Here is a 16,015-nt window from a genome sequence, read left to right as displayed (position 1 = left end):
AACTAAAGTCTTCAGTGTTTTATTGTTACATATAGTTTTTATAAATAAAAGAAAAAACACAAGTTTGCTATCTTCGTTTTTCTTGTATTCAATAAACAAGCAAAATTTGATAACATTTTGGAATCACGTTTATTCCGTTATTGAATTTTTGTCGATATTTACGTTAGCGTTACTACGAATTAATAATGGATTTCGATGTGCTTGGAAGGCCCCGAAGGCGCTGAGTGTATCTCACAGAGATTCAAATTGCTAGGGCAATAATTTTAATTAAGGAATTAAATGCGATAAATAGAGCCTTGACTAGACATGAAATGTATGGAGTTATTAGAAGACAACCTTATACGTATCGTGCAAAAGCGACTACACCTAGAGAGGATCGACTTTTAAAAATATGGGCCGTCAAAGATCGTTATTTGAACTCTACAAAATGAGTTGGTAAAAGCTATGGATACGAGATTTAACACTTAAACTAGACATAATTGGTTTCACGAACATGGGTTGAATACAAGAAAGCCATTTACATTATCTCCTTTGACCCCTACACATCGTAGAGCCAGACGCTTGCTTGCAGAAGAACACATGAAAGGACTATGGCTCAATAGAGTAACGTGATGTTTACTGACGAGTTTAGATTTCTTTTAAATCATGTTGATGGACGTGTTAGAGTCTGGAGAAGACTAAGCGAACGCTTTCTGGATTCCACAATTCAAGAAACCCATGCTGGCGGGGGTTCAATTATGTGAAAATACACCAATTGTAAAAACGGCTTATCAGCATTACTTTGGAATAAAAGTTAGAGATCAGGATAAACCATGGGCTCCATATATATATATATATATATATATATATATATATATATATATATATATATATACATATATATATATATACTGTTTCTACCGCACCAAAAACCTATGAATTAGAAGCAAGAAATAAAGAAGATGAAGATGCAATGTAAGAAGAAGATCCTTACATTGCACAGCCTTTCACATCGAAAGAGCCTGATTTTGAGGAAATAGATGAAAAACCACATATATTAAGTCAAGCTGAATTGAGTAATAAGATCACTTTTTTCGAGAAGAAGAACAATCTTGTTGTTTGCTGCAATGTAAATGAATTAATGATTTCGTTACAATTAAATTATGATCCAACTGAATGGAAGCTATTTATAGATTCCAACAGGCTCAGTTTGTAAAAACTGTATTACTCCACAATGGAAACAGCTCTCCTCCTATTCCTATTGGTCATGCAGTTTACGTGAAAAAGACTTATATAAACACGAAAGCTCTTCTCGAAGCAATCAATTACAATAAGCAAGTGGAAAATCTGTGGGAATTTAGAAGTTATTGCTATAATTTTAGGAATGCAGTTATGTTATACTTAATACTTCTGTTTTTTGTATATGTGGGATAGCAGGGATAGGAATTCGTACTAAATAAAAACAGAATGACCTGTAAGAAATCTCAACAACCTTTCAGTATCTCTCGTGTATCCAAAATATTTTTTTCTTCGACCACTACATATAAAATTGGATTTATGAAGAATTTTGTAAAGGGTATGAATAGAGAAGGAGATGCTTTTAAGTACTTGCTAAACAAATTCATCTCGTTAAGTGATGCAAAGGTTAACGATTACATTTTTGTTGGACCACAAATTCGTCAATTGGTTAAAGATCCCGCGTTTGACGAAGTTTCGGAGGGTAAACAAAACGAAGCCTGGGAAGCTCTTAAGGAAGTGATAAAAGTATTTTTGGGCAACAAACGAGAAGAAGAAAACTACACGCAATTGATAGCAGTACTTCTAAAAAAATACCATCAACTCGGCTGCAACATGCCTCTCAAGATACAATTTCTTCTCTCCCACCTAGATTTTTTCCCTCCTAGCTGTGGAGCTGTCAGTGATAAACATGATGAACATTTCTGTAATGATACGAAGGTATCAAGGCCAATGGAATGAAGCTATTCTAGCGGACTACTGCTGGTTTGTGTGCAGGGATGCCCCGAAACTCACATACAAGAGGAAAGCAAAAAGGTCTAGTACTCATTGCGATAACGATTAAATTATTTTTATAAGCGCTTTAAATAAATCTATTTAATTTATTTTTGTTTTCCATCGATTTAGAACTTAAAGAAGTGTGTGTGAAAAACTCAATATGTAAAAAAATATTATTTTTATCCCAATTTACTACAATAGCATATTATACCTATTGTGTATCAAGAAAACTGGAGCTTATAAATTATTTTCATTGTTGTTTTTTTTTGTTGGCCCTAAATTAGTAACATTTGACTTAAAAACTGAAAGAAGCATTTAATTTATCATCCAGAGGGCATAAACACCACCCTCAGACGTTTATCAACTAAAATCATGGTTATTTGCTTACAAGATCGAGGTTAAAAATGTCAACCGTTAGTTTTTAAAAACGTAAGCCACATAATTTTTGATTATAATTTATTTTTATAAACACATTTTTAAGATATATTGGAATTGTTTATTTTTGAAGTTTTTGAGGAAAAAGGCGTTTATAATTAATTATAAAACCAGCAAAAAATACATATAAACTTAATTTGTATTTGTTCCTGTTTGCCGTTAGTTAATTATAAATATATATAATTTTTTTTAAATATCAAAGAAACGTATGATTCAAATCATGCAATATGGATTTTTTTATTAAATTCCAACAGACTATGCAAATAGGGTAAAAAAGACAATTAAATTAACTTAATAGATGTATCATGATTTATTAAGCAGAAGGCCAATAAAGTGGCAGAAACAATTAATCAATGTAAATAAATACAAAATAAAGAACATTTTCTCTTCTATATGATAGTTTTATGACTCATAGTAATAATATAAATAATAAAAATCTGGAAAAAAATGACATAAAACTGCTATATCGGTAAATACCATTTAAATATAATGATATGCATTAACACATTAGCATAAAAATCTAATATATAGGGTGTTTCACGTGGAGCTTACTTTAGATGTATCTTTGAAAATAATCGGATTGGAAATCTAAAAAAATTTAATTCCGCATAACTATAACTTTTTAACACGGTTCCTTCCTTGGTCCTTAAATCCATTGTATTGTCTACTGTTCCAAAATCAGTTTCCATTCCTTAATACTAGTGGTTCCCCAAGGGTCGCTTTACGGGACTGAGGGGGTTTCGATTTTCAAAAAAAAAATTATTTACAAGGATAATTATTTCATAGCTTAAACAAGAATATGTCAAATAAAAATATAACGCCCCAATTTTCATATTATTGTTGTTCATTTAAGAATATACCTCGTAATGAAAATTGATCCGAGCTTGAGGAAAAAAGGTCTAGCTTTATCATACCATCCCTTAATATTTCCAAAGTTTCCTTTTATTTCGTTGGAATGTTAGCTCATTTGGTTGGAATATTGTCACCTCGGGGGAACAAATAAGGGTCTAACCACCTTCTGATATTCCCGGGTGCTCTGTAGAGGGCTTTGGAGTAAACGTCGAGAGCTGCTCTACTTAAGTCCATTTTCGGGTTATGGACTTGGGAAATATTTATCTTCTGATGACTTGTCTTGATAAAGACAAGATATTTCTTACACGACAAAGGTACACCAAGTCGAAATAAAGCATCAGGTCGTAGTTTTCTGAAGGCTTGTCTTGAAAAAGACAAGATATTCCTTACATGACGAAAATATAGGTCGAAATAAAACAACAGATTGTAGTTGAATAATATCTCAGCCACAGAGTATAATTGGAACAGCAGGAAGCAACGCCCTAAGAGCACTAAGCTCTCGGAGAGCCCGTGAGGGACTGACTTGCTGACCTATAAAAAAATAAAAATAAAAATAAAAATAAAAATAAAAATAAAAACGTTTATTGCCATACTAAAAATATTTACATGTCAAACTTAAAAAATTTTTGCCTTCTTTCTTCGGCGTACCGCTCTTGCACCGCCAGCGTTTGTTGATTCTTCCTCTCGGCTTCTGGATTTTCCTGGCTGTTGTTTTTTGTGTATGCACCCGGAAGTTGAGTCTTCTGTCGAGGTGGACTCCTAGGTATTTGACCGTCTCTGATTCCTGAATTCTGTTGCCTCCTACTGTGATCTGGTTCCGTGCTGGTCGTTTGTTATGGCCGAATATGATGAACTGCGTCTTTTCGGCGTTGATCTTGATTTTCCATTTTTCGGTGTAGTCCGTGATTTTTTCCAGGTGGTACTCCATGTCATCTATGATTCTTCCTTCGTCTTTTCCGGATGCATACACGTCTGCATACAGGGCTGTAGAAGTCCTTGGATCTGTTGGAAGGTCTGAAACAAAAATGTTATATAATATGGGTGATAAGAAGCTGCCCTGAGGCATTCCTTCCTGGATTTCTTGGATCGTCGACATCTTTTGATCAGCTGAAACTTGGAATGTTCTATTGGATAGATACATGTCGCAGATGTTGATGAGGTAGTGTGGAAGTCTTGCTGACCTAAAAATCGCCAATATTTATATGCGCTGTTCGAGCGATAAATAGGGATTTCCAGGTCAAGAGCCAATGGGAAAATTCGAGGCGGGGCGATGCGCATCGAAATGCGTACTAGTCCACACACTATGGCATTCGATGACAATATGATGGTTGGTTTGGAGAATTTCTTTGGGGAAATATTCACAGATTTGTTGTTTTATATTATCCCATGTGGCTTGTAGATCTGTAAAATCTTGCTAAAAATGTATCCCATATTATACGTATTCTTCCATTAGTTCTTGAATACCCTGGAATGAATTAAAATAGTTTTTCTGATTGAAATCTGCTATAATTCAATTTTTTGTAAAAATCCGTTAAATTCATCCATAGCGGTAATTATATTAACATCACGGGCTTGCAAGCCACTATTCAGACTATTTAGGTGTTCGAATAAAACAGCAAAGAAAGCTAGATTGAGAAGCCAAATTCGAAAGAACGAAGAAATTTGAAAATAGATCTTCATATTCTAAATTATCATCTTTAAACTACATCAAAAGTTCCACTCTTGACTGAAAACCTCTTTTCAAGACGTTACCCTTTGAAAGTCATCTTACTTCCATGTAGTAAAGAAGATTTACCATTTTAAATATAAAATCTACCATTTAAATATAAACGCGAACATGCGAGTTTGTAACGCGTGTCTTTTGATGGAGTTTACAACTTTTGGAGGCAAGAGCTTCTCGATGTAAAAAACAATTTAGGCATTTAGCATTTAACAATACGACCAGATCGATAATGAATTTCGCTTAGTAAATATTTCAAATTACTTGAAATGTCACTCTTTAAAATAACTTTATTCAAACACCAACTTGTTAACAAAACTGCTAACAGACTGACAACTCTAAACTTCAAAACTCAATTACAACTCTAACCAGCTGTCAACATTACCTGCTTTTCTACTTTTTTCTGACATTTTGACTTCATTAGACATTTCTTCAAGGACATCTCGCAAATTCTAGACTGCTTCATTACTTCTTCTTTTTCGTTAAACGACTTTTTCTGTCTGAAATAAATCTCACGGAGCTTTCGTTACATTGCTCCCTCCTTTATAGGTATTCGTTTCGAATAACTAGCATATCTGGGACTGATTAAAGTCAACAAGGTAGATCAGTTAATTGTTGCCATAATTCTGATTCAAAATGTCGTCTTTAATCGGAATGTAACTTTAAAGGAACTCTATGTCTTGATACAATGTGTGTTATGAATGCTTCTGCTACTGTTGTCGCTTCTTGATTATAAAAGGGTACAATTTAAGGCCATTTTAAAAAATAATCCATTGCGAATATTAAGTACTTGTTTTTTCTCTCTATTAACCAAAGTTAACCGAGAATATCCACTGCAATTCGTTCAAAAAGCTATCTATCCGGAAAGATATTATGCCATTTTACTACGACTTCTTGTTCTAGGGCCTTTTTTATTGTTATATAAATCGCATTTTTTAAACCAATCTTCTACATCTCGGCGAAAATCCAGTAAAATCTTCCTTGAACTCTGGCTAGTGTTCTTTTGACTCCAAAAGGTCCTCCAGAAAAGCTGCTATGAAGTTCTTGCAACACACTTTAAAGTGTGATTTTGGCAGTCCAACTTGTTTGAACTGTACGTACATCATCGGGACTTATAATTCCACTGTATTTGGTTATTTTCTACAAAATAGGTCTTACTCCATTTTTGAGCCATTCTCGTATGATTCGTAAGTCATTATGCTTCTTTTGGCTCTTTTTAAGATTTTCCAGGTAAAGGTACGTTTTTACTGGGGCGTTTGTTGCGATTATCGTTAAGTGATCGTTGCTGAGCAATAATCGCTAAGCAATGATCGCAAGCGGAATGTTTTTAGTGAAGCGATGATTTGATTAGTGAGTTGACCGTTGTCTAGTTAACAAGTGTGGTTTTGTTGCAACGATGAGCGATGTAAAAAAAAACAATTATTGTTAAAATACCTGCTACCAGAAGAAATAGAGGATGAAGAAATGTTAGAAATGTTAAGCGCCGCAGGATTAGAAAAACATGCAATATTTAAAAGAATACAAGAAGAAGGATTCTTCAAAATTTTGATAAACAACCATTAATTAGGAGATAATGTTAAGTTTCCACAGTTCTTCCATTTAAATGAACTTCAGTTTGATTTTGTGTTACGTTTAACAAAACAGGATATGAAAAAGTCGCCTACAAACTGTATTCCATATCTAGTGTGTCCATAAGAGAACCTCTCCAATAAAACCTCTCAAAATCACATACATAAACCACTATAGTCACTTAGCGTTTGCGACCGACCACACAAGCGGTACACCGCGACGATCGCTTAGCGATAATCGCAACAGACGCTCCAGTAAAAACGTACCTTAAGTCTGATCATTATCTTTTTTCTTTTAATGTTCCTGTCTGTTTAATTGTGGTTCTCCGGAGACTTATTTTTTCGGTTACATTCTCTTTTTCTTTAAGCTGTCACTGACTTTGAACCTGGTCTCTCAACTTTTTTATTTCAGTTTTACCAATCGTTAGGTGCTAGTAAAGAATTGTCCTAAATCTTAGACGGCTTAGAATGCTTAGATCTTCCCCTTCGCCTGACAATTTTATTATATGGCGAATGAACTGGGTAAAATAAAAGAAAAGGCCCGTCAACTACTTTTTTTTTGGTAAAGGGTTCCCCGATTGGGGAAAGTTTGGGAAATACTGCTTTATACTCTTAGCCTTGCTTTCCTCCACTTGACCTTTAAATTTTGCTTTGTAGCTTTATCTTGTTTTCCTTCGACTCGCTCTTTAAATCTCTAAGAAAATACTTTGATGGTTGGAACAACACTTTTACTGTCGTAAGCCTAATGTGTGGTCTAGGTGAAAGATCCAGTAGAATAAACAAGGAATAGATATTTTTTATTGAAAAATTTTGATTAAACATTTTTTAGGTAACAGTACTTATATCTTATATGTCGTACGCATAGGCGAGTAATGATAGTTTGAAATTTTCAGTTTTGAACTCTGGATAGGCAGGATAAATGGATAAAAGGAATAGTTATTGTGATTATCATCAACGATATAGAAAAGCATGTGTTATCTATGTGAATAAATATTTGTTTGTTAAAATGTCGCTTATGGCATTTGCTGCTTGTTCTGTTACCATTTTCTCCATATATCCTTATCTCGGCAATTGTCTTATTCCAAGTTTCTTATACTTAATGCTTTTCTAACGTTTTCTACCTTATTTTTTAAGAAAAAATTGTTAAGAAAGCAAATAACCCTTGAATAAATCAATGTATGCTACAATAATATGTTCCAGAAGTTTGAATATTTTAGAAAGCATATATTTAGAAAAAAAGTTATCTAAAAAAGCTTTCGCTCGGTAAATTATTTTAGTTTGGACGTGGAAATATATTTATAAAATGTTTAAGTTTTAATAAATTAAATATTTTAAAAAATTAATTTTTCGCAGGTATCAGTGGTTAGCTGGCAATGCTGGTACACACTTCTGGCATGCCCATACAGGATTACAGAAGATGGATGGTTTGTACGGTAGCATTGTTATCCGTCAACCTCCTTCGAAAGATCCCAATAGCCATCTTTACGACTATGATCTCACCACTCATGTAATGCTCTTAAGTGACTGGATGCACGAAGCAGCTGCGGAAAGATTCCCTGGAAGATTGGCGGTAAGCTTGATTTTTATTAAATTTGATAAATTTATAAATTCTTACATTTTAAAATATCGATAATTATCTAATAAATAGAACTAACTTAAAAGAATATATGAGTTTCAAATATCTATATATGAACCGAGATATTCAACACATTTCGACTTCTCTCTGTTTTTTTGTCCACTGTAATCTAGGACATCCTTTTCTCCTTCTACTATTTGGTTTTTATTTCCATGTTCTCAGCAGTATTTTTGTCACGATCATCTTTCGCATATGTCTATACCAGAGTTATTTTCGTTTTTCTATTTCATCATTTAGCGTCTCTTTCACAAAACATCATTTTCATTGCATTTATTCTGTTTTCTATTTCTTTATTGCACGTCTCTAGGCCATATAGTTAGCAGTTTTCCACTATTGTACTAAAGATTTGGTCTTTAGTTTTGCTTGTAATATGATAACTCTAAACAATGGAGTGTACTTGTCGTGTTATTGTCTTTCCTTACTTGATTTTATTTCATACATAATGACGGTATTAGATTTTTGTTTCGATACAGGGCAGCGGCAAGCCGCTTATACGTATTTCGACCTCTTTAGGTCTCCTCAGAGCGATATAGCCACTGCTCTGAATCAAAACAAAAATCGGGACGGAAAAGATTTTTGCTTTTATCCACCCAATTTCCTCTGTTTAAGAGTCCATGCCTCAATACCGTAAAGCAAAGTACTGAATACATAGCAGTTTAACATTCTAGTACGTAGCTGAATACTAATATCACGATTACAAAATATTTTTTTCATTTTTATAAAGGTAGACCTGGCAATTTTAATACGTCTTTTTACCTCGTGATTTTGGTCACCTGTTTTATTGATGAGGGTTCTCAAGTATTTGTATTTGCTTACTTTTTCGAGTTCCGTTTATTGCGATACTAGTGTCATGTATTGGATTCTTACTCAAGGTCATATATTTGGTTTTTTTGACGTTCATCTTTATGCCGTAGTTATTACATATCTCATTCATACTTTCAACTAGATTTGTAGATCTTTCGCTGTTCTTGCCATTATCACAGTATCGTCAGTATATCGAATGTTATTGATAACTGTTCCATTGACTATTATCCCTTCGTTTGCATGTGAGAGAGCGTCTTGGCATATTTGTTCGCTGTAGATATTAAACAAGAGCGGTGACAATATACAACCCTGTCGTACTCCTCTACGTATTTCGATTTCGTCTGATGTTTGGTCTTCTATTTTTATATTAGCTCACTGATTCCAGTACAGATTTAATATTATTTGTATGTCTCTGGTGTCGATGTTCTTACCCTCCAGAATTTCTTTGAGTTTATTGTGGCGTACTTTGTCAAAGGCCTTTTCAAAGTCTCTAAAGCAGACGTGTACCTCTTGGTTAACATTTAGACATCTCTGTGTTAGGACGTTCAAGGCAAAAATGTTAAATTAAGATGTTGCTAACGTAAGACTCAAAAACGAGTGACTGGCCCTAAGGCGTATTCTCTATAAGGACCTTTAGGTATCAACTGATTAAAATAACATTTTAGGACGAGTGCCTGAATAAAGCAGTCAATGTAACCGGAAGTGTGTGTCTTAATGAGACTATAGCCAACAATGTGTATAGTTAAATATGTTAAAATTTTTTAATTATTTGTAACAGTAGCATACATCAATATGTTAAGGTTAAAGTGTAATCTACCCTGAAGGTTTATGTTAGAAAATTGTAGAAAAAGGTTTGTATGGATGGGATAAAGTTTGGATCGAGGATAAACTGAAAAAATTAATTAATGTGACCCTATATGTTTTAAATCAACATTTGGTACCTAAAATTTAAATGGTAGATATGTGTAAGATGTTGAGTTATTAATTATAAAATAATGCGGTGTAAACTGATTTATGTGTGGATTCATTAAATATGGAAGACGAACAAAAAAATGCAATTTAATTCGGGTGGACGTATGAGCGAATATCTGGATTGAATTAAATATTACTGTAATGTTACATTACCTGAATATAAATCATTTTATATGATTCAACTTCAGATAAATTCTGAAAAAATCTGAGTAAATAAATGAAAAGGTTAAATGAGAGAGATTAGGGTACGATTGTAGTTGTATAATATTGTGTGGGGCTCGTAGTTGTAGGAAATGGTTTTAAAAGGATTTTATTTAGCTAAAGAGCAAGTTATAATTTTATATTGGAATTGCAAGGGAGAGTAATAACTGAAAAAGAGACTGAGAACTCCAAAGGTCTCAAAATAACACCAAAACATTAGAATATGTTAAAAGGAGAAAATGGAAGTGTATTATGATATATATATATATAGTGCACATTTTTTATATTATAATATATATATATATATATATATATATATATATATATATATATATATATATAAAGGGGGGATATTAATTAACACAGTTATCGGGAAATGGTCTGGATGTTATTGTAATGTTGTATAAAATAAATATAAGTTCTGTTATATAATTGGACTTTAAAAAATTCTGGAATAATCTTGGTGTATGGGTGGAGGAGATTGAATATGAATAAGGTATTAAGTGTAATTATTATTTTGTGCTTATGAACGATTTATAGGGGATTGGAGCTATCAGATTTGAATTTACTTATAAAAATTAACAGATTGAAGGGCACTGGGTATAAAGATCAAAGGTGTGGTTGAAAGAAGTACTAAGTGGGGAGAGGGAATGTTAGATATTTTGAAAAATTTTAAAATTGGCTTAGAGGAAGATGAAAGGATATAAGAAAATCAAAGAAAAATGCTTAATAGGAGAGGGATATAAGAGAAGTTGTATAAAATATGGGTTATGAAGATAGTTGGCGATGTAGAGGGAAAAAATCAAGGTGCAACGAGACTTGTTAATTAACGCAGTTGAGCCTTCTTTGACTTGATTTCTACTTGACTGCTATTTTTGGATATTTTAGAACAAGTACCACCCACCATATAGTGATATTCACACACAAGTGTAATGCTATGCTAATAAATTTGCTTTTACATTATTCATTTTGAATATATTACAATCTTCAACTAGCGTATTAACCAAGAGAAGACACTTTAATATATTTAGATTTGATATTAAATGTTTATAAAGTTCTATTTTCTAGTTTCTATTAGTATGAAATTGTTTCAAAATTCTCTCATTTTAGACAAACAACTTTCTGAAAATACTAACTGTAACCTTAATTATAAAAAAAATTTATAGTATGTTAAATCAGCTCAGGTTACAACAATATATTCCTCTAATAATATTGTTGACCTTACTACGGAATATTGTCGTATTACGACATGATCTCCAATAGAAACTACGCCGGTTTGATCAGATGAATTCAGGTCATTTTGACGTCGGAGACTGACTGCTGATTGTAAGTAAAACAGTAATTATATCCAAATACGTTCGGTCTAACTCTTTAAGGAATACAATTTCTAAGGATTGTATTTATATAAAATCGATTTCTACGCCTTGTAAACTAAACGCTTAAAATTTACAACTTGTAAAGACGATAGATATATGTTAACACCCGTCGTGTATGAACTGTAAGTACGTAATATAAACAGTTTTATATGTTTCACGGTTGTGCAGTAAGATGTCATGCGGCTAATGTCTTCAAGTAGATATTTAATGATATAAAGTAATAATCTCATTTCATTTCATTAATATCCATTAATACATAATCGTAATATATATAAATATTACATATATAACAGCGCTACAGGCCTTGCCTAAAAACTTGGTTATTTCTCTCCATTTTTTCGGTTCCTTGCTTTCTCTCTCCAATTTCTCATGCCTATTTCTGACAAGTCTTATTTTACAGCTTCCAACAATTTATTCTTTGAACGTTGTCTTATGTTTTCCCCATTTCTCCCTCCTTCAGTATTGTTTTAACATTTCGATTCTCTAGCATTCGTATAATGTGACCAAACCATCTACATAGCTTTTTGGGCTCTTATTTTTGGCGTAATTGCTGGTTTTCCATATATCCTCATTATTTCTTTATTTGTTCGTCTATTCCAAATATTTTCTGCTGTCTTTATTCCTCCGAAGATTTTTCTGAGCACGTTTCTTTCCCAGATCTCTATTTTCTGTTCTTCCTGTTGCTCATAATCCACATTTCACTGGCATACATGACTGTTGGTCTAATTACTGTCTAGTAGACTCACAGTTTAGCTGTTCTTGGTACATTTTTTGCTTTCAGTAATGAATTAAGTGACCCTATTGATCTGCTTCTCTTCATCGTTTCCCGTGTTCGTTATGTTTATTCCTAAGTATTCAAATTCTGACACCTTTTCAAAACTATAGACAGTCTCTGCTCCTTTCATTTTGATAAATTTGTTATTACCTGTTATGTCTCCTCTCATTTCCATATATTGAGTTTAGGTTTGGTTTATTATTAATCCGTATTTTTTCGCTTCTTCTTCAAATTTCTGGAAAACTTTTGCTAAATGTTTTTTGTTCTCGCTAGTGTCCCCACATCATCCGCATACGCTATGCACTGTTCCCTGCTGTTGAAAATAGTTCTGTTTGTACTCATATTTAATCTTCTTACCTTAGAGGTATTTCGTTGAATTTGAAGGTTTCCATTATGTTTCGTTTATGCTTTGCTATTGTGAAATCACCACACACGTAACAAAATATATCAGGACTGTTTGTACACTTTCTTGATGACATTAACACGCACTAAACACTCAGAAAAGAAAATACAACTCGATGCTACAAACAACTGACGCTGACTATTTCGTAAAATAACTGACGATGCGATGCCGTCTAGTAGATGGCACTCGGCAGTGTTGTTATTGGAATGAAATAAACATATTATACAACATATTTTCTATCGATTTATCAAGTTTTTGAAAGACATAATTTTAATGTAATTTATTAAATATCAGTTTGGTACTTCTTTGCTCTAGTACAAAATATCTCAAAAGATTTTTTTAATTTAGTGAAAAATCTTGACGTCATGGGCTCAAACCGAATTCACATTCAGAATCAACGTACCCATATTAGCTAAGGACACTTATCATATTCAAAATAACAAAAATTATGTCGGGATGTGTATTACTCGAAAGAGATTTAGTAATTTTGATGATTTTACATTAGAGTACAGTGCTAGTGATATAAAAGAAACGGATGTAGTGACTGAAAGTCATAGAGAGAAAAATGTGCCGTGTGCTAGTGATAATGAAGGGGACGTTACAGATTCCATCGATGTATTAGACCAATATGCAAATTTACAGTCGAGTAGACAGCCGAATGGGCAAAAACTCCATTTTATGGCGTTACTAAACAGTTCGTGTAGGTACCATTCTTTATAGAGTCTTTGTTCCGTACTTAATTAGTTCATTAATTCGATTTCTCCTGGTTCTATTGATCTTTTGTTCTTTAGATTCTTATGGCATTCTTTACTACGCTTAATTTCAGCATAATCAGTTCTTCATTTTGATTTCATTGTTTTTTAGGTTCTGTTTTTGTCTCTATGAAATCTTGTCGGTTTTCTGTGAGTAGTTCTTTATAGTATTTTTCCCAGTTTTGTTCTGATAGCTATTGTATTTTGACTTTTTCGTGTTTTTTAGTTTTAATAAAATATTCTCCGAAAATTTTAAGTTTCTTTAAATTAATCAAAAAGTGTTGTACTAATTATGGTCTCATAAATCATATGGTTCTTATTTAGTTGTCAGTAACTGTTTGGTATTCAGCGCACACTTAGAATTTATTCCATTTTTGGTATCTATAACTTGTCAAATGTTTTTATCTATGACAAATCAATATTATCTTGATTGGATTGGCGCTCATTCACGCATAAAAATAATTATTAAAATTTGTGTCCGATCAATATATGAAAGTATTCATTAATTATTACTTAGGAAAATGCCGTAATCAACCGAGCCCGTTGAATATAGCAATTTAGCTTTCGTTATCTTTATGTATATGCCTCTATTATCTTTTATGCAACAGATACTATCCACTAATAAGCATTTAAATTACTATTTGTACTTAATTAATAATTATTTTCAAGTAGTTAGTAAGCTAAACGCATTGTAGATTTAAAGTAAATTTGTTAAAATTATAAATGTAAATGGGATAGAAAAAAAGTTGCTGATCATATACATACTTTTTGGAAACGTATTTTTAATTGCCATTCTTGCCAAAAATAAAGAATCTCTTGCTTATATAAAAAATTGTAAATATGGACGGACATAGACTTGCTTATTTCTGCAGGTCATAGCATCATAGGCACGGCACTGAATGACGTGAAATTTACGGTTTGACATAGTCAACGTGAAGTTTGGTTTGGCCTATATATTCGACAAATATTTCTAAATTGTTTTCTTTACGTGATTTACGTGATTTTAATTGGTTCCATCTCTACATAGATATTTTGTACGAACTATTCATATGTTCCTGAAGCATTATTCTACACTTTTTAAAATAATATTGACTGTTATTTTCTGATATTTTTGAAAAAGTAGGTACCACCATATTCAAGTGAAATTTAAGTGATTGAAGAGTTCGCCAGGGAGATGTTATCTCACCAAAGCTATTCACACTTGAACTGGAATACGTGTTCAAAGATATTAACTGGGCAGATAAAGAAATAAATGTTAATGGAAGAAAACTGAGTCATTTGAGATACGCTGATGACATTGTAATATTCGCTACAAGTTTCGAAGAACTACAGACCATGATGACGCAACTATTTCAAGGTTATGAAAAAGTAAGTCTTAAGATGAACTTAGAAAAAACAAAAATAATGACAAATACACCGAACATTAGAGAAATAACGTTGAACGACATGAATTTAAAAAGAGTAAGCGAATACCTAGGACAGATAATGAAATTTAACAAAGAAAATCAAATTGCCAAAATTATCAAAAGAATAATGTAAGCAGGAATAGGGTTAGTGGGCAGGATTTGGAAAACTGAGTTTGATCTCGAAAAGCACTAAAATAGAACAATACTTGTAAAGAATTTACGATCAGTGTATCCTCCCTATACTCACGTATGGTTCACAGACGTGGACACTCATCAAGTCTAATATGGATAAAATAGTAAAAGCACAAAGAGCGATGGAAAGATCAATGCTGTGAGACTTCTAGACAAAAAAACAAACAAATGGATTAGAAGCAAAACCAAAGTAAAAGACGCAGCAGAACATGCTGCCAAATTAAAATGGAGCTTCGCAGGACACAATGACCAACTGAAGAATAAAATATGGAACCATGAAATACAACGATGGAAAGCAAGGTTAGGAAAGAGAAGCAGAGGACGACCACAAATGAGATGGACTGATAACATTAAGAGGATCGGAGGACACAACTGGAAGCAAGTGGCGCAAAACAGAAACCACTGGATTGATTTGGGGAAGGCCTATGACCAAAGTTGGATTACTTAAGGCTGAAGAAGAAGAAGAACAAGACCACCATATTCAAAAAATAGAAACATGTAATGTCATACTAATAGATTTGCTTTGTACTTTTGTACCGTTCTGCAAATATTGCATCTCTTAGCTTTTGCACTAGTCATTTTATTTCCTTTGCTGGCATTTTAAATTCTAACCCTCAATGTCGAGATCATTAAGTTGGGTTCTGAATCTATGTTTGTGCGCGTATAACTTCTGCAGTTCATTACGTCTGTTGAGCGTCTTGAATCTTTTAAGATGTGATCAAACTGATTGGTGGTTTTCCATTTGACAGTAATTTTGTATATTTCAGGTAAAATTTACAAAATGATGGCCAGTCAGAATATGAATATGAGTAAAATACCATGGTTTATGTCCACACTTAATAAATACATTATTTACATATGTTTCATCACAATAAAGATAAACGTCAAACAGATAATAAATGTAATACTTATTACTTACTACAATAATTTT

At 32.8% G+C, this 16,015-nt stretch overlaps 1 protein-coding gene across 2 annotated transcripts in view; it reads left to right on the top strand.

Moving 5' to 3' along the window:
- Nucleotides 1-16,015, top strand: part of LOC140448165 (uncharacterized) — a 260,626-nt gene that overhangs the window by 174,893 nt on the left and 69,718 nt on the right. For both annotated transcript variants that reach the window (XM_072541273.1, XM_072541274.1), the window contains exon 4: nucleotides 7,921-8,137. In XM_072541273.1, the coding sequence (XP_072397374.1) occupies nucleotides 7,921-8,137 (217 nt within the window). The remainder of the gene's footprint in view (nucleotides 1-7,920; nucleotides 8,138-16,015) is intronic.

The sequence above is a fragment of the Diabrotica undecimpunctata genome, chromosome 8 (genome assembly GCF_040954645.1).
Source record: "Diabrotica undecimpunctata isolate CICGRU chromosome 8, icDiaUnde3, whole genome shotgun sequence".
Taxonomy (NCBI): Eukaryota; Metazoa; Arthropoda; class Insecta; order Coleoptera; family Chrysomelidae; genus Diabrotica; species Diabrotica undecimpunctata.
This window is presented reverse-complemented; position numbering and strand designations above follow the sequence as displayed.